The sequence below is a fragment of the Myxine glutinosa genome, unplaced genomic scaffold, assembly GCF_964187855.1.
Source record: "Myxine glutinosa unplaced genomic scaffold, kmMyxGlut1.1 SCAFFOLD_3620, whole genome shotgun sequence".
In the NCBI taxonomy this organism is placed as follows: domain Eukaryota; kingdom Metazoa; phylum Chordata; class Myxini; order Myxiniformes; family Myxinidae; genus Myxine; species Myxine glutinosa.
In genome coordinates, this window is record NW_027619712.1 from 4,141 (window position 1) to 23,892 (window position 19,752).

The 19,752-nt window shown below is 48.2% G+C and overlaps 1 protein-coding gene across 1 annotated transcript; it reads right to left on the reverse strand.

Annotated features, from left to right (window-relative positions):
• Positions 1-2,516: 2,516 nt before the first annotated feature.
• LOC144889423 (actin maturation protease-like) lies at positions 2,517-19,213 on the reverse strand. Its single transcript, XM_078769637.1, has 3 exons — positions 18,580-19,213; positions 15,133-15,242; positions 2,517-2,819 (listed from the first exon to the last, which is right to left on the reverse strand). Exons 1-3 carry the CDS (start codon positions 18,659-18,661, stop codon positions 2,556-2,558), a joined length of 456 nt encoding a protein of 151 aa, XP_078625763.1. The 5' UTR covers positions 18,662-19,213; the 3' UTR covers positions 2,517-2,555.
• Between the last annotated feature and the right edge of the window lie 539 nt (positions 19,214-19,752).

Sequence of the window (19,752 nt, forward strand, 5' to 3'; positions counted from 1 at the left end):
GTTGTTGGGTCTACCCAAGGTCGTGTCATACGTCGGAGCTCTGTCAAGCCAGTTGACTGGACGCTGTGCATGTTTTGTCAGGATTGTACGTCAAAACAACGATTAAGTTCAGTTATGACATTCAATGTCAGCAAAGATATTTTAGAGGCATCTAAATTACATCACAAGCTATGCTTCAGTTTGGCAGGCGTTAGTGACCTCATCGCAGCGGAAGGTAAATATCACCTTCCTTGCTTAAGTTCGTTCAAAAGAAGTACATCCAAAGTCAAAGAAGATTTTCACACCAGTCAAGACTTACCTTTGATATGGCTTTCTTCAGAACTTATGTATGCAGCCCAAAAGGGTCATGTGCTGAGGCTAAGTGACGTCTGGGATCGGTATGTAAATCTTTCAGAGGAAGCTAACACAGTTATTCCGAAGTCCTTTGTAAGTCGTCGGACAACATTCAGGGAAAAACTGCAATCTCGAGTAGGTGATACCATCCTCTTTGTTCGACCTGATGGTGGGACATCTCAGAGAGAAACGTTGTTGGTACCATCTAAGTATACCGGCAATGCTGTATCTGGACTGACGGATGAAGCAGACGAACAACTAACAATGCCTAGGTTCGGGCCTGAAGAGGGCATCTTCCTGTCGCTGGTGCATGTTGCCCTAAAACGTTGTATTTGACAGATACCGAGATGAGTCGATCAAAGCAGGAACAAGAACCAAACGAACAAAGACAAGTCGTACAATACGTCGTATTGTAGAAGGACGGGAGGTGCCACTGCCTAACTCCTGGATAAACTTCATTGCCCTTCCAGAAAACAAGGCAGCCCTTGCTCGCTTCCTCTCGGAAGAACTTCTGGCACATGCTCCTGGTGATACAGAGATTGTGGTTGCAGGGGGGTTTGACGATGAGCGTGAAATCAGGTCATCACGTGGCAATACTGACCTCACTCCACTAAAAGCAACACACGAAGAAGCGGACACACGCATAATTCTACATGTCATAGATAGTCGGCTGGACACTGTAGTTGTATGTGCGAGAGACACTGATGTCATGCTGTTGTTGGTGGCACATTTTCCGCGTGTCAGTTGCAGAAATCTATGGATGATGGCTGGTACTGCCCAGAAGAGAAAGTACATACCCATAGGTCCATTATATCACAACTTGCCATCAAATTCAGTCCAATCACTTCTGCCATTTCACGCTCTTACGGGATCGGACACGACATCGCACATCTGTGGACACACGAAACGTTCAGCATGGAAAGTCTTCCTTGAGTATCACCACCTTCTTGTGGGTTTGGGAGTAGGGAATTTGACCCCTGAAGTGTCAAAATCGACAGAAATATTTGTCTGCAAAATCTACGGGATGAACAATCTGGAGACAACAGATAGCGTTCGTCGGGTCATGTTTGAGAAGGCCTGCAAACCAGAAGCGATGCCACCCACGAGCGATGCTCTCAAATTCCACATCCAGCGTGTGCATTACCAATCTCTGATATGGAAGGAGGCACACTGCCCACTTCCGAACCTGCCGAATGTCACGGAGTTGGGATGGAAAAGGGTCGCTACCAATTTGCAACCAGTGCTGATGACACTCCATCCAATTCCTGAGTCGTGTCTTGAACTTGTTTCTTGCAGTTGCAGGTCACGGTGTCGTACCATGCGCTGTAGCTGCCGTAAAGCAAAACTTGGCTGCACAGCTGCATGTGTATGTCGGCAAGAAACTGACCAGGACGGTTGCTTTAATGACAATGTGTAATGTGTTAACGACATTATTCAACTTACCGTCGAGCCTGCATATCGTAAAAGACGTCATGACTGTGCTACCTGTATATAGTTAAACGTTCATATGTGATTGTTCACTGCATGTAATCGTATTAATCAATGAAGATCAAAAGTAAAGTTGTATTGCCTTGTAATCGTGTTGTTTATTATATGAGCTGTGTGGCACAAGGGTCCATGTGTAAGTGTCTGTAGATATCATTTTAGCTGCAGTTAGCCGATATTTAGAGCTATTTTGTGAGCAACCACCTTGAATGTGTCCTGTTTCAGTATATAGCTTTGGTCCAACACTAATAATAGTGCGCTCATATGCTTCCTTGACCTCGATAACCTGGGGCTAGACATCAAAATAATGATTCTATGTTCACTAGAACTGGAGATATCGTCAATATAAGATTTGATGGCGGCCATCTTGGAAAATGGCCGAAACATCGATTTCTGCTAAAATAGTATATACAAATTTGATTGCCCGGAAATATTCATCTTGTTTCACGTAAAGTGTACTTGTTGAAATGTCTTCCTGTGTGATTCTGAGTTCAGCGGCTAAAAGTTAAATATTTTGGCGGCCATTTAGTTTTTTCCAGATTTGAGCATCAAATACCAAAAATTCAGCTTGGTATCCTATTTTTTCATGATCAGCACCCCCAAAATAGGTTAAAAACACTTGTTACCAACTTTTACTCAGAAATGCCCCTATAACTTGTATTAGATGCATTTCTGGAAATTTAGCCTAGTCTACAAATAAACGCCATGTATACTGGTACCTAAGAGTTAAAAATACGTCATAAAGCTGAAGGACCAAGATCAATGGCATTGAATTTCTTGGCTGGCGGCAGAAATAGCAGCACCTTCCCAGCCAGGCCAGCTGCCATTCCTCGCACAGGCAGAACGTACTGTGTGCCATCACTTCTGCGGCAAGGATCCAATTCCTGGAGTTGAGCATTGCTAGCGGCGAGGCGGCTGGATTCCCATAGGCGGAATCGCCTGCTTTTCCCTTGCTTAGCCAACAATAGAGTGCCACGCAACCGAGGCAAGAGCAAAGGTAGCTGTCAAATGATGAGAGTGAGGGGGGGGGGGGGGGGGGAGAGAGAGAGAGAGAGAGAGAGAGAGAGAGAGAGAGAGCCAACAGGTATCCTTTTATAAGCAATGGAAAAAATACCATTTATTTTAAGCAACTCACGGAAATTGATCAAACAGCAATTTAATTAATAATCTTACTATAATTCACCAAATGTCCGTCCGTCTGTCTGTCTGTCCATTCGAAGGTACCGTAAAAACTGCTGAACCGATCGCAACGATATTTTGGGTGGATAATCCTTGGATCTCCAGGAGAAAAATAGGCTATTAGTTTTCCCAATTTCAGCTTTAGTCTCCAGCATTCTCAGGTTTGGTCTCCCACATAACATTCGCGTTCGCATAACGTTCATTGTGACGATGTTTTCATTGTGACGATGTTGTTTTCCCGGGTGCCGCACAAACGGCTGCACTGATCGCTGCACAGCTGCACCGATTGGACTCGGTGACCTCGGACAAAGACCTTTTATAAGGACACGGGTTGAATCCCTGCTTGAAAGAATTCCAACCCCATCGCCGCTATCACGGCCATCTCTCCAACTTACAATCCCACGAGATATGCGGAAAGGATGACCCAAAACCAATATAAACATCATTAAACATCATTCGTATATAAACATCATTAAAAGTAAAAGTTTTCCCAATTTCAGCTTTGGTCTCCAGCATTCTCAGGTTTGGACTCCCGCATAACATTCGCGTTCGCATAACGTTCATTGTGACGACGTTTCCATTGTAACGATGTTGTTTTCCCGGGTGCCACACAAACGGCTGCACCGATCGCTGCACAGCTGCACCGTTTCAGATAAACTGGTAAAATGCCTCCCAAACGGAAAGCCTCATTAACGAAAACGTCCAAGGAAGCTGTTGCAAGAAAGAAGGCTAGGCTAGACGAGGAGTCGAGGACTATCGGAAGCAGGAACAAGGACGTGACACAGCGGCACACCAGTCTCGGAGGCAGTCCGAGGAATACAGATCTGGTGAACAAGGACGTGACACAGCTGCACATGTCTCTGAGGCAGTCCGAGGAATACAGATCTGGTGAACAAGGACGTCACACAGCTGCACACCAGTTTCGGAGGTAGTCCGAGGAATACAGATCTGCTGAACAAGATCGTAACACAGCTGCACACCAGAGCAAGTCCAGCATAAACTCCAGCTTAAAGTCCAGCTTAAAGTGGCTCTAACGCAAAAGAGGAGGATTGGAGCAGTGTTTGATGTCCAGCACTTTGAAGAAGCTGACTATCCAGCAAAGCAGCAAGATCACAAGCTGCCAAGTCTGTATGATACAGGACGTAAGTGCCCCTTCTGCAAGGCCCACATCCAAGGAAGCTGTTGCAAGAAAGAAGGCTCGCCTAGACGAGGACTATCGGAGGCAGGAACAAGTACGTAACACAGCTGCACACCAGTCTCGGAGGCAGTCCGAGGAATACAGATCTGGTGAACAAGGATGTGACACAGCTGCACACCAGTCTCGGAGGCAGTCCAAGGAATACAGATGTGGTGAACAAGGCAGCACAGCTGCACAGCAGTGTTCATTAAATCGCAGTCGGTTTTACAGTTCGTCACTGTCATGGAACCCCCAACCTTCTGCCTCGCTCTTCCCCCTCCTCAAATAACACCTCATTGTGCCTCACCCAATCACCATCAAACCTTTTGTCCGCCCCATCCTTCCCTTTCTCCGAGCTATTCTGAAATCTCTGACACACCTTCAACAGCTCTCCCTACCTCTTCCACCTCTTCCACATCTTACCCTGCCCCTCCTCCCCCCTGTTCTGTATCCGATGCTCCCCCTTCCTCTTCATTAACGGTATCGACCTCAAACATCCGGGGCCTTCGTTCAAACTTAACTGATCTCTCCATACAGGTTGCTTCTGTCAAACCAGACGTGATCTGCTTAACAGAAACTTTCCTCCTTCATGATGTCTCTGATTCCTTAGTATCTCTCCCGGGTTACTCCCTCCTCCGGTATGATAGACCTGAGCCTCGTCCTGGAGGTGGGGTTGCGATCTTTATCAAAAACTCTCTTCCTCACTCGCCCTGCACTGTACTCTCTCCACCTCACCCCCAGGAATACCTCTGGCTACGGCTTCCCCTTCGCTCCCACCTCTTGTTCATATGTGTGTTGTACCGTCCACCAAACAGTGATGACTCCATCTACATCTCGCTGTCTGATAATATGGACCAACTTCTATCTACTCATCCCAACCTTCTCTTCCTCATATGTGGTGATTTCAACTGTCATCATGCCAGTTGGCTGGGTGTGGGTACCTCCCTCACCAGCCATGGCTCCTCAGCAAAGGACTTCTGTGACTCACTGGGACTGACACAATCTGTCAATTTCCCGACCCGGATCTCAGTCAACGGAGCATCTTCTCTTCTGGACTTGGTTATGACTAACTTCCCTGAAAATGTCTGCTGCTATTCTTCTGCACCAATCGGATCATCTGATCATGTCCTTGTGTTACATATTTATGTGAATGTATGTGAATTACCATTCAGGTCTTTGCTTATCCGTGTGTAGTATATTAAGTTGTTGTGTAGTTGTTGTGGTTGGAGGGTCAGGAGCCCTTCTGAGGGAGTGGCCGGAAACGGAAGTGACCGGAAACGGAAGAGAAAAGACACGAGGAAAAAAGGACGAGTATTATTCTTCCTCGCCCCGCTCCGACAAAAGGTGGGATCGACCTTGCGCTGCGTGAAACAGCGGCGTTCCGAAGCCTGTCTGGCGAGAGGAATCACCGGGACGTGTACCTGCCCGGTGGAGACGTCAAGTGACGTGGGGCCGTGCATCGACCCCGCGTCTGGTATCGTCGCGGCACCGTCTAAACAGACGCGTGCGGGTCGCACGTTGGGGCCTAACGCGCCTTGCAAGCGGCGTGGGGTTTGGCTTGCTCTACCGTACCCGCTCCGCGTGGCCACGAGGGGCTGCAGCCACGGGGCCTGGTACGATACCTGCCTGGTGGAGAAACGTCCACCCGGGGTTCGTTCAACCGCCCGAGTGCGGAGACGCCGACCAGTATCTTGGTCAGGAGGGGCCCAGAGACATTGTGAGGAGCAGAGACCGAAAGGGGGTGTGAGTACTCACCGGGACACACATATATAAGATGGCCATCTTACTCATAGGGAATTGATTGTGGCTGGGAAATATTGTTGATGGTTGTGTATTGTTGATTGCTCGGGGAAAATCTCCGTGGTAGTGTCATTGGAATTGTATGGTATCATTACCATTGGAAATATATCCTTGAACATCAGTTGTCTCCTGGGTGAAATTCATATGGGTTGCGTGGCGAAAGCGCATATATAGTACAGCTTGCTGGCGGAGTTCCTCTCACGGTCCGGGGGTCACCGAGACCAGGTATTCACCGAGGGGACCACGTAACAGAATTGGGGGCTCGTCCAAATTACGATTTGCGGTTTCGCAATTGGGTCTACGTCCGGGATTTAAAATTGTATAAAATAATAAAATAATAATATTTTTTATTAATTAAAATTTATTAATTAATTATTCATTGGTAAATTTTTTTTGAGAAATTGGGGTAAAGTCTTGGGTGAAGGTTAACAGGTGTTAACGATAGGCACCATGGCGTTTGTGGCACAGAACTTTGGGGTAACCCCGAGTGAGGCACAGTTCCGAGCGTTGCTAAAGTCGGACCTCTTGAAATTGGCCAAACATTTTAACTTGGAGGTCCGAACTAATTTGAGGAAGGCAGAGTTGCAGGCCACGGTGATACAATCTATGGTGGGATTAGGAACATGGGACGAGTTAGCCTGGGAGTGGCTACCCGAAGAACCAGAAGATGTTGAGCTCCGGAAACTGGAGTTGCAATTACGGAGCCAGGAACGGATTAAAGAAGAAGAAAGGAAAGCAGAAGAGAGGAGAGAAGAGAAGCAAGCAGAGGAAAGGAGAGTGGAACGAGAACTCCAGGAAAGGTTAAAAGAAGAAGAAAGGAAAGCAGAAAAGGAAAGAGCAGAAGAAGAAAGGAAAGCAGAAGCGAGGAGAGAAGAGAAACAAGCAGAGGAAAGGAGAGTGGAACGAGAACTCCAGGAAAGGTTAGCAGAAGAAGAAAGGAAAGCAGAAAAGGAAAGAGCAGAAGAAGAAAGGAAAGCAAAAGCGAGGAGAGAAGAGAAACAAGCAGAGGAAAGGAGTTTGGAACGAGAACTCCAGGAAAGGTTAGAAGGGAGAAAAGCAGAGGAGAGGAGAGCTGCAAGGGACCTCGAAGCAGAGGAGAGAAAAGCGGAAAGGGAATTAAAGGAACGTGACATGGAGCTTCAGCAAGAAATCAAATTCAAGGAGCTGGAGTTAATGAGAGAACGGGGAGAGGCACCACCCTTGCTGACGGGGTCGACACCTAACCAGAAAACCTGGGATGTGGGCAGACATGTGAGGCTGGTTCCACCGTTCAGTGAAAAAGAAGTCGCGAAATTTTTTCCACACTTTGAGAAAGTGGCTCGACAATTAAACTGGCCGGAGGAGGCCTGGACCATACTCGTGCAAAGTGTGCTGGTGGGGAAAGCTCAGGAAATTTATTCGGCGCTACCAATGGACCAATGTGCAGATTATGAGGTACTGAAGAAGCACATCCTCAAGGCCTATGAGTTGGTTCCGGAAGCTTACAGGCAAAAATTCAGGAATGCCAGGAAGAGGGAGAGTGAGACCCATGTGGAGTTTGCCAGAGTGAAAGAAAACATGTTTGATCGGTGGTGTGAGTCAAAAGGAGTCGGGAAAGACTTCGAGACATTGCGGGACTTGATCCTGGTGGAGGAATTCCAGCAGTGTGTCCACGAGGACATCAAAGTGTACCTGCAGGAAAAGAAGGTACCAAAGTTGTGGGACGCAGCCACCATGGCAGATGATTATGCCTTAACCCACCGAATAGGGGTCCACGAACCTAACTCCTCGCCTAGATCTCCGCAGGGGAGGTGGGGAACAGCAGGTGCGGAGAACGACCATACATGGCGGCGGCCTCGAGATGATTATGGGGACAACTATGATACCCCACCGGTTCGAAATCAGAGGGATGCGGGCCCAAGACAAACTTATAGTTCGGGGGGCCCGAGGCAGACCCCGAGTTTTTCCTCCGGGCCTACTTGCGCATTTTGCAAGAAACCTGGACACTTGATGTCCAGTTGTTACCTCATGAAAAGGGACAACCCAGAGTGGAGTCCGACTATTACAACTCCGAATGCGATGGCTAGCGTAAGAAATCGCCATCAAAAGGGTTACCAACCATTTATTTCAGAGGGGTTTGTGTCACTGGATGGAGCCTCGACTAACCGGAGACCGGTTAGGATATTGAGGGACACAGGGGCCCATCAATCTTTAATGCTTGAAGGCATTTTGCCATGGTCCGAGGAGACAGCAACGGGGGATAGTGTTCGTTTACAGGGGATCGGGGGCGGTGTTAGTGCTCCCCTTCAGGTCATCCAGTTGGAGTCCGATTTGGTGTCAGGACCGGTCACCGTCGGTTTACAAGCCACGCTTCCTGTGGAGGGTGTATCTGTGGTTATCGGGAATGATTTGGCCGGGGTCAAGTTTATGGTAACCTGAGGGTTGGTAAAGAGCCCAGCAGGGAAAATAACACCACACCAGCTCGGGATGGCGACAAAAGTGCCAAGTTATTTGTAGGGGGACTGAACTTCAAAACAGAGGAAGAAGTTCTGACCTCTGTCTTCAACAGATATGGGCCGCTGGTGGAAGTGCGGTTGGTAAGAGACTGGGAAACGCAACAGTCAAGAGGGTTCGGCTTTGTCACGTTTGCCAGCACAAAAGACGCCAGAGAGGCAGAGAAGAATTGGAATGGCAAGGATTTGGAGGGTCGGACCATAACAGTAGGGAAGGCATTTCGTAGGCGTCGAGAGGTCTACAGGAGAGGACAACTGGGCGGTAGTTTTGGTGGTGGCCGCAATCAATATTATTATGGAGGCTCCCTGAGTTACGGCCGCTCCCGACGGAAGGATTGGCAAAGTAGTGGCCGAGAAGGAGACCGCTATTCATGGGACTACAGGGACCAGTGGTCCCACCCTAATTATTAGGGAAGTTCTGAGAAGTTGAAGCACTGAAGGCGGCGGAGCCGCCGAGCCAAGATTCCTACACGAATTAACCGTGAACGCCGTTCCTAAAGGCGTCCATGTAGTGAACTTTCATGCACGGACTAACCGTGAACTCCACGTTCCTCAAGGCGCCCATGTAGAGAACTTTCCTGCACGGACTAACCGTGAACTCCGCGTTCCTAAAGGCATCCATGTAGGGAATACTCGGCTTGGCCTCCCGGAAAAAGTGCTATCGAGTTGCTTAACTTTGGATTTTGATCAACCCCTTAACCTTCATTCCCAAGAAACTGACGGTCAAAGTCAGAGGGTCATGAGATGGAGTTTGATTTGGCAGGGACAATGTCGTTGTTGGTACTTAGTCCAGAGGGAGTAATCTGGAGGGGTTGTGGTGAAATTTTGGTTGCTTTATTTTTAAGTGATAACTGTGCCCGGGGGGAACGGATAATGTGGGGGGGGTTGAGTTATCTGGTTTGTTTCTCCAAATTGGCCGGCAAAGAAAGTTTTCGCTGGGTTCAAACTTTCTTTCTTGAAGGGGGGGAGTGTTACATATTTATGTGAATGTATGTGAATTACCATTCAGGTCTTTGCTTATCCGTGTGTAGTATATTAAGTTGTTGTGTAGTTGTTGTGGTTGGAGGGTCAGGAGCCCTTCTGAGGGAGTGGCCGGAAACGGAAGTGACCGGAAACGGAAGAGAAAAGACACGAGGAAAAAAGGACGAGTATTATTCTTCCTCGCCCCGCTCCGACAAAAGGTGGGATCGACCTTGCGCTGCGTGAAACAGCGGCGTTCCGAAGCCTGTCTGGCGAGAGGAATCACCGGGACGTGTACCTGCCCGGTGGAGACGTCAAGTGACGTGGGGCCGTGCATCGACCCCGCGTCTGGTATCGTCGCGGCACCGTCTAAACAGACGCGTGCGGGTCGCACGTTGGGGCCTAACGCGCCTTGCAAGCGGCGTGGGGTTTGGCTTGCTCTACCGTACCCGCTCCGCGTGGCCACGAGGGGCTGCAGCCACGGGGCCTGGTACGATACCTGCCCGGTGGAGAAACGTCCACCCGGGGTTCGTTCAACCGCCCGAGTGCGGAGACGCCGACCAGTATCTTGGTCAGGAGGGGCCCAGAGACATTGTGAGGAGCAGAGACCGAAAGGGGGTGTGAGTACTCACCGGGACACACATATATAAGATGGCCATCTTACTCATAGGGAATTGATTGTGGCTGGGAAATATTGTTGATGGTTGTGTATTGTTGATTGCTCGGGGAAAATCTCCGTGGTTGTGTCATTGGAATTGTATGGTATCATTACCATTGGAAATATATCCTTGAACATCAGTTGTCTCCTGGGTGAAATTCATATGGGTTGCGTGGCGAAAGCGCATATATAGTACAGCTTGCTGGCGGAGTTCCTCTCACGGTCCGGGGGTCACCGAGACCAGGTATTCACCGAGGGGACCACGTAACACTTGTTAAAGTGGACATCTCTCTGACCATTCTCAGGGAGCCTGCTCAGCGTCGACGAGTCTGGCATTTCACTCAGGCCAACTGGCACGGTCTTCAAGCAGCCATCAATCATCTGGACTGGTCTCCCATCTCTACCACCTCTGACATCAACTCATCCTGGGAATTCTTCCAAAGTAAAATTCTCTCCCTCATGCACAGATTTATCCCATCTCGTCTTCAGTTGTCATACCCTTCCTCCCGTCCATGGTACACGGAATCTTGTGGTGAGGCTGTTGCCCAGAAACAACTTGCCTTCGTCTCCTGGAAAGCAAATCCAACGGAAGGAAATCTCATTTCCTTTCACAAAGCCCGAAACAAGTGTGTGTCCACCCTCAGGAGAGCCAGGAAACAATATCTCTCCGTTCTCAAGACCGAACTCTCTTATCTGTCTCCCTCTTCCAAATCCTGGTGGCGTCTGGTCAAATCCGTTTCTGGTGTTTGTTCCCCCTCCATCCCCTCCCTTACCTCAAACGGCTACACAGCTGACTCCGCACGTGAAAAAGCTGAATGCCTCAACTCTGTGTTTGCCTCTAAATCTTGTGTCCCAAACCCATCCCTCTCTGTACCCACCATACCCAGTCATACCCAGCTGCTCCTGGACTCCGTGTCCTTTCCTCCTGACAAGGTGGAAAAGTTTCTGTCAACCCTCGACTCTGATTCTGCAACTGGACCCGACGGCATCAGCCCACGGGTCCTAAAATCCTGCTCTGCCGCTCTATCTCACCCTCTCTCTGTTCACTTCACCCTCTCTTTTGCTCAAGGTAAACTGCCATCTGCTTGGAAATCAGCCAACATCACCGCTTTGCACAAAAAAGGTGCAAAAACAGATCCTAGCAACTACAGACCAATCAGCCTTCTCCCAATTATCAGCAAAGTCATGGAATCCATCATTGCTTCGGATATGAAATCTTTCCTCTTCTCCAATAGCTTGATCTCTGAGCATCAATTTGGTTTCAGACCAGGTCACTCTACTCTGGACATGCTGCTTCTGCTGTCTCAACAATGGATGGAGGTCCTCAATGCCAAACAGGAAATTAGAGCTGTCTCCCTCGACATATCACGTGCCTTCGATACGGTCTGGCACCCCGCTCTGCTCACCAAACTCTCCTCCTTTGGTATCCATGGAAATCTCCACGCATGGCTGGCTGACTTCCTCTCTAGTCGTCATCAACGTGTGGCCCTTTCGGGTGACACCGTCACAATTTCGGTCTTTGAGGCCGGCCGATAGGCACAGTGTGACCGGAAGGGACGAGGTTCTCCTGACCACGTGGCCCTTGACTTGGTTTGTCCGCACAATGTGGGCGCTTTCAGGATGAACTTCAGCCGGGGAGCGTTTGGGCGCCCCAGTCTGATACTGCCGCCCACGCGCAGAACAACTTGTGAGTGCACGTGGGTCCCGGCGGTCCCACTGGCCTAGCGCTACCATGTTTAGACAGCGAAAGTCCGTCCCCGGGCACCACGCCTGGCTCGCTTATTCAGCGAGCATGGCGACGTGGGCACGGTAGGACACCCGCGGAGCCCAGGCGGACCGGGGACGCGCGAGCCTACGCGTTAGCGGGCTACGGCGGAATCAATGGCTTCAGCCACGTCCGGGCCGATATTCGGCCCGGCCGCACCGGGAATGAACTGGTTCGACGCCCGCGCTAGAGAGGTCGCGGGCGACTGAGATGTGTTAACAAATTAATTAATTAATTTGAGATGTCCGATTCCTAGTGTTTGGAAATTTGGAAGAGCTTGACCCTAGCCTTTCCCTTGCGAGGGCAAGGAGGAACTTAACACTTGACACTTAAGCTTAGTTTGAAGTACACCCTGCCAGCGCCCACGGCGGGACGGCAGGGCAACCAGAAGGGACGAGGTTCTCCTGACCACGTGGCCCTCGATCTGGGAAGCGAGAGGCGTTCCATTAGTGGACGCGCCCCTCACGCCCGACTTTTGGGCGGCCCCGGCAGGCCGTTTGTTTTGACGTTCCGTGACAGGCCCCGCACCCCCACCTCCGGGCCGACCGGAATGAATCCCGGTGTCCCGATCCGAACCTTCAGAGCGGGCCAGCTGCACTTTCCGTCCCTGCGGTCCCAAATACCGGAACCACCCGCATACCACTTTATTCGACAAAATGGGGTGCGGCCTACAGCCTTAGAAAACCAACCCTATATAAGTCAATACCTCCAACGAGAGGGTGGTGGGAGGGTGATGGCAGGGTGATGGCAGGGTGATGGGAGGGTGATGGCATTTTATTTTCACCACTTCAAATCGACCGAATTTCACCAAATAAGATACCACACTCGCTGCACTGATGTCATTTTTACGGCAAAAGTGAAAACAGATTTTAATTTGGAAATAAAACGAAAGCGTGCACAATGGAATCATTCGTGCCGCGTGACACGGTGACGTCATCGCGTTTCCACCTTAAAAGACTTATTTGATATAAGTTAATCTTTTGATATAAGCCTTAGAAAACCAACCCTATAGAAGTCAAATGGTCCAATAAAGGGTGATGGGAGGGCGATGGGAGAGTGATGGCAGGGTGATGGGAGGGTGATGGCAGGGTGATGGGAGGGTGATGGCAGGGTGATGGGAGGGTGATGGGGGAGGGTGATGGGGGAGGGTGATGGGGCAGGGTGATGGCAGGGTGATGGGAGGGTGATGGCAGGGTGATGGGAGGGTGATGGCAGGGTGATGGGGGAGGGTGATGGGGGAGGGTGATGGGGCAGGGTGATGGGGCAGGGTGATGGGAGGGTGATGGGAGGGTGATGGGATGGGAGGGAGGAGTTTGTTTTGACGTTGTTTTGTTTGTTTTGACGTGACACTCATCTCCTCTTCCTGTTCAGGCTGGAGTTCCCCAAGGCAGTGTTCTGGGCCCTGTGCTTTTTCTGGTCTTCATCAATGATCTCTCTGACTCTCTTGAAAATCCTCTCTATCTCTTTGCTGATGACTCCACTCTCTGCCGCTCCATTCCTCTTCCCTCAGATCGGCAGTCTGCAGCCTCCTCACTCTCTGAAGACCTGGACAAAATCACAGACTGGTCAAACAAGTGGAACATGTCTTTCAATCCTGACAAATCTCACACTCTTACTATGTCTCTCCGAAAAGATCGACTCGACAACCCTCCCATCTACTTTCTGAATAATCCTCTCCAAGAAGTTCTGTCGCTCAAGCTTTTGGGTCTCACTATCTGCCATGATCTTTCTTGGGAAAACCACATTTCCAAGCTGGCCTCCAAAGCCAGTCGCCGACTGGGCATCCTCCGTCGTGCGAAGTCCTTCCTTGGCACACCTGAGCTCCTTACTACATACAAGGCTTTCATCCGCAGCTCAATGGAATACTGTTCTCCCCTATGGGCCGGTGCTCCTGCCTCACACCTAGCTCGGCTTCACGCTGTTGAAACCAAAGCTTTCAGAATTATTGGAATCTCCCGCGATGAAGCTATCTCTGAGGGCCTTTCACTCACTCACCGCAGGCAGGTAGGTGGTCTTTCTTCTTCTACCGACTCCTCTCCGGCCTTGCACCCCCAGCTCTCTCTGTGCTCTGTCCCCCAAATATTCCTACAGGTCGCACAAGATCTGCCAGCAACCCTCTGATGGTTAAACTGCCGAAATATCGGCTCTCTGCTCACCTTCGCTCTTTCATTCCTCTTTTCTCCCGCCTCTGGAACAAACTCCCTCACTCCCTTCAATCCCACTCCTCCCTCCAGGTCTTTAAAACAGCTGTTCACCACCATCTCTTATCTTCCCCCATCCAAAACCTTGATCTTTTCTACCCCCGCTAATTCACCCCAGACCCACCTTGTTTGAAATTCCAACTTCTTTCCTGGAAGTCCTGGCCATGTCCATATGTTTATACCTCTCCCACCGCCCCCCCCCCCCTTCCCATGCTCCCCTCAAAGCCCTCGCCCTCTCTCAGATCTCTCGATGTCTCCATGTCTCTCGGTCCCTGCTCTCAAATGTTGTGTTTGTGTCCTTCCCCCTCTCTCCCCATCTTGTCTACCGCTCCCGATGTTATATGTTTTTGTGTCGGTTTGTCTTTCTGTGTGATTAATGTTCGCTCTTTCACGAGCCGCGATCTTGTATACAAAAAAAACAAACAAACAAAAAAAAAAAAAACCATACTTGAGCGAACGTTGGATGCGATTGATCACTTTCTGGCTGGAGTGGTCCAATGCGATGGTAGACTTTACCTTGAAGCTTCACCATGGGGTTGAATCTTGGCATGAAGTGTGCTCCTTGATTCCGATCGATGCCATGGCCAAGGCATTGTTGAACTGGCATAAGCCTTGGTGATGAACTGGCGTATATGGGCGGGTACCGTTGCTAGCCTTGGAGATGTGGCTTTTATTGAAATTCTACAAATACTGTTTAGATGTGATTTGATGATTTGCATGTGATATGATAACGGATGTTTATATGAATCGTTTAAAATAAAAAAAGCCTTTAATTTCTGATATTTTGCCTTTTCATTTGGGCCTCCCAATTGAAGCCCCGCCCGTAGGGCGGATACCGTTGCTAGTCGAAATAAGTTAGGAAAACACAATCAAAATAAAACAATACCTGAGAAATGTAAATAAAAACAACTTATCTATAATTTAAATAAGGGGGAAATGTTCAGATTCAACATCCCCGCAACAACCCCAGCAAACTATCTGGATATATTCTACCCATGGGCCGATTGTCACAGAGCACATATATCCCATTGCAGGCTCGTGTGCATGCAGCAAAGAGATTGCACACAAAATGCTATACTCACCATTTCTTCCACATTCACCTGACTTGAAGGAAGGATAAACAAGCCAGGTGCATGTTCGCCTGCAGGTCGGACACCAGGAAGCATGGGATCCTGGAAGCCGAGAAGTGCGCCTGGAAACAATTTTGGAGAAACGTTGTGCAGAGGGCAGAAAAAGCGAGTGGGGATGGGGTTTTATGAAATTAATAGGGATTAATTATTAAATCAATTCCTACATTTAGCAGAACATCATAGGTTTGGTATATGTGGGCTCCATGGCAATCACAAACGAAACATTTTAAAGTGTAGTCTCTTCGATTATGGGGTACATGTAGCTCAGACACCATTTTCTGACCTGGAGCAGAAATTAGCCAGTGATTTGAGGTCACAGTAGGTGCAGGAACATCCCCACATGCAAGCCTCATAGTGGCCCCAAAAGCACTGTAACTGTCGCGGAGCCTCCCATGATCCAAACTTGAAAAATACAAAATCGGCAAAAGCAAAATGGAGCGATCCAGTGGACCAAGTAGAAGGGCTGCATCAGGTTTCAGAGCAATCGTTTGGTAAAAGAACAAGTAGGGATCCGAAGTTTCAGCCCCAACCCCCCCCCCCCCCGCCACCCCCCCCCCACCCGGCAATGTAATTGATCGAAAAACCCCATGATCCAAAATCGGAAAAATCAAAGCCCGAGCGATAGTGGGGGCCATCGAGTAGAAGGGTTGTATCGGGTTTCAGTGCAATCGATTGGTAAATGAGGGACGGGTAGGGATCCGAAGTGAGGGGTAACCCCATGAGAGTCCCCATGATCCGAAATTGAAAAATTGCAGCACGAGCAATTGGGCGGGCTGATGTCTTGTTTTAATGTGTCAAGTTTCAGACCAATCGGCCAGATAAGGGAGGAGTATCAAAAACAGCAAAAAGTTAGATGGACGATCACCCACCGAACGGACAGACATCCGGACATCACAACCCATTTTATAAGTTCATCTTCTCCTGATCCCCTGGGAGGCCCCCTGATTTGAAATTAAAGAATCCAATACCGAGTGATCCTATGGACCATTGAGTAGAAGGGTAAATGGTAAATAAGGGACGAGTAGGTATCCGGAGTTTGGAGGGTAATTCCTACACCCTGCACCCTGGGGGCCTCCATGATTCAAAAATAAATAAATAAATAAATAAATAAATCGGAAAATTGAAGCTGGAGCAATTGTGTGGGCTACTCTGTTGTATTCATGTGTCTAGTCTCAGAACAATCATACAGGTGATAAGGAAGTAGAATTGAAAATTTGAAAAAGTTAACGGACGGACATGACGACCCTTTTTATAATGTCGTCTCTTCGAGAATCAAGATGAGATGACCTAAAAAGGTATGTAAATCAATGACAAAAAAGTTTGAATGTATGAAAAAGATTAGGGAGGAGAAAGGAAGAAAAAAAAAAGAGAGAGAGAGAGAGAGACAGAGAGACAGAGACAGAGAGAGAGAGAGAGGGAAAGAGGGCAGGATAGTGATGGAGATAGGAAGGATGAGGGGAGCAGGAATGAGGGGGGGGGGGGGAAGACAGGCGAGAGAAGACAACAAGTAAGTGAGGAGGGGTTAGGATGAGGGAAGAAGGTTGAAAGGAGGAGGTAGACAGCAAGAGGAGAAGAAGGTGAGGAGTAAAGAGGGAAAAGAAAGGATAAAAAGGAAGGAAAGAGGAGCAATGGAATGAGAGAAGGAGAACATATTGGACAGTAAAATGTAAATTTAACTACATTTCAACAACAAGGAAGAGCACATTTTAGACAGTTAAAAACTATGCTCTGAAGTCGACCACATGGAGCGATTTGTCCATACGATTAAATAAAGGAGATAAACACATATCAGCCAAATAAGCATACACTGGAACGAACCCTATGCATTTTGCAAGGTGAATTTCAAAGGCATTGACATTTCCTTATTTATCCTGGTGTTTAAAAATAAAATATTAAAAGACAGAATCCACTTCATGTATGTGTGGACAATTCTACCAAATGGTCTGACTCCTGACTCATGCAGAAATGGTTGGGGATCCGATCTGCCCAAGTGCATTGTGATAGTGAAAAATTAAGATGTGATGGTCACCGGCTTTACTAAAACAATTAATCAGACTCAGTGGTGTAATGGTTGGAGTATCCGCTCTGAGTCTGGGAAGTTCAAACCCCGGCCGTGTCATATCAAAGACTTTAAATATGGTACCTTGTAGCGGTTGCCGCTGAACATACACAATCGCCTTACACCTGCCGAGGACGCAACTACGGAGCGATCGCTGTGCCGGGCTCGCCCAGACCGCCCGGAGACGCTCAGTCTCGCCTTTCCCGGGCATGCCCGGACTCGCCTTTCCCGGGCTCGCCCGGCCCGTCCGGTGACACCCAGTCTCGCCGTTCCCGGGCATGTCCAGGCACGCCCGGCCCGTCCGGCGACACCCAGTCTCGCCGTTCCCGGGCATGTCCAGACTCGCCCAGGTCTCCCGGACATGCCCTTTTAAGGGCAAACGCTCCGGCATGAGATATTCGAGTGCTTGTATATAATGCTGCCCGATAAACGGGCTTTTCAGAGTACCCGAGTTGATTTGATGCAATAAAGAAACTCGGACGAATTCCAGCTTTTTGTCGCGTCCATTCTTTCGATTCGAATTGGAGCACAGCTCCTTCATTGGTGACCTACCGACATGGACACGGCAGTTGCCCTCAAACTGCCTACCTTCTGGGAGGCTCATGCGGCGGTTTGGTTCGCCCAGGCGGACTCCCAGTTCGCCCTGCGAGGCATCACCGCCGACGACACCTGCTTCCATCATGTGGTAGCAGCACAGCTCCTTCAACCTGATGCTTCCCTGCTTGATGTTCAGCATTTAAAAAGATAGAACACGGACAATCCCCTTCGAAATTCCTCCTTAAGAAATGCCCCGCTGAGTGCGGTAAGAAAGGCGGCGCCATTGTTGTGACGTCGCTGGTACCCAGAGTGCCCCGGGAAGTCATGGCACTTCTCCCAAATTCAGTGGCTGTGTTTGTCTCGTCTAACAGTCCCGTGTTGTGCCTCTTGTATTCGTCTGTATGTTTGTGTGTGTGAGACGTGTACTGTATATACGTGTGGGTGTACATGTGTGTATGTCAGCTCTACTATGAGCCTTTGATCCTGTAAAAAAAAAAAAAATCACCATCTATTCAGTAAGAGAAGAGAATATAGCTGATTCAACACTGGTTATGGAGAAATATTCGAGTGAAATAAATGATTCATGGGCGAGTCCCATGCAACATACGCTTGGCTGAGCTAAATCCAAGGTAATCTTAGATGATGGCACAGTGCCGTTAGATGAATCAACCAGGATTCACACGGTAAAATCACGCCAGTGTGTGGCCACCTTCAGAGCCAGATGTTAAATGGGGGAGATAGGCTGCCGGTGCACTGTTTGGGCTGATGGTGATGCTAATTGCCATTGCAGAACTTGTACTCACCAGTTACAACAGCCCAATGAGCCTTCTGGCCCCTCTTCAAGCACGGCTCATAATTACGATCCGCATCATATCTGCCCACCATCCTATGAGTCAAGGTTAACAATAAGTCATTACGCAGGTATAAACATAATTCCAACAGAAAATAAGCTGCCTGGATCCTTGGACGTGAGGAATGTAGGGAGTGGGGTCAGAGGCGGAAGGAATGGCCCAAAAGAAAGAAAAGCAAGACTAAACTGTGAAACAATGCACACCAACCTACCAATCTCAGCAAAAAAAAAAAATCACTTAAAAATACAACTCCACCAAATACCAGGATGTGTTAGAGAAATTGCTGTATACCCAAACTAAAGTTGTTGGATATCAAAACTTGCAAACATATGTAACATGTTGAACTTTTGTCATAAAAAGCAAACCAGAAATTGTAAAAATTACATTTTACTACTGAAAATAATCTTCATTAAATACAATCCACAAAATTATTTATTGGCTTAAACATTTTTATCTGGCTGTGTATGCTCAAAAGAAAGAATTATATTCTTCGGATTACTTTTTCCAAATCATAAAAGGATAAGCACTTAATATTAGAGGTTGAAGTGAAATTCTGTTTAGAATGCAACAATATAAGAATACAAGTACTGCACAGGAAGTTCTCAAGTTATTTTCCAAACATAGTTCTTAAGTCGGAACTCAGTTCCCACAGATTGTTATGAATGGTGGTTTGGTTCTACAACCAAGCCAAGATAGCCTATTTCACAAAATTGAATACGTAATCAAACTGAAATGGAAATTTGCAATAAATTACTTCAATGAATAATACTTCAAGCAATTTTTCCATATCGGCAATAATACCACTCCTTTGCATTGTTTTCATTCAATTAACGGGCAAAGATACCTTTTTATCTTGTAAAATTATTATATTGTCTTTTTTTTTTTTTTCTTCTTTTTTTTTTAAATACAAGATCGAGGCTCGTGAAAGAGCTAACATTAATCACACAAAAAGTCAAACCGCCACATAAAACACAAAAAATAAGGGGAGCGGTAGACAAGATGGGGAGAGGGGGAAGGACACAAACACAACATTTGAGAGCAGGGACATCGGGAGAAATGTGGGAGAGGGAGGGCTTGGGGGGAGGTGGGAGAGGTATAAAACATATGAACACTGCAAGGACTTCC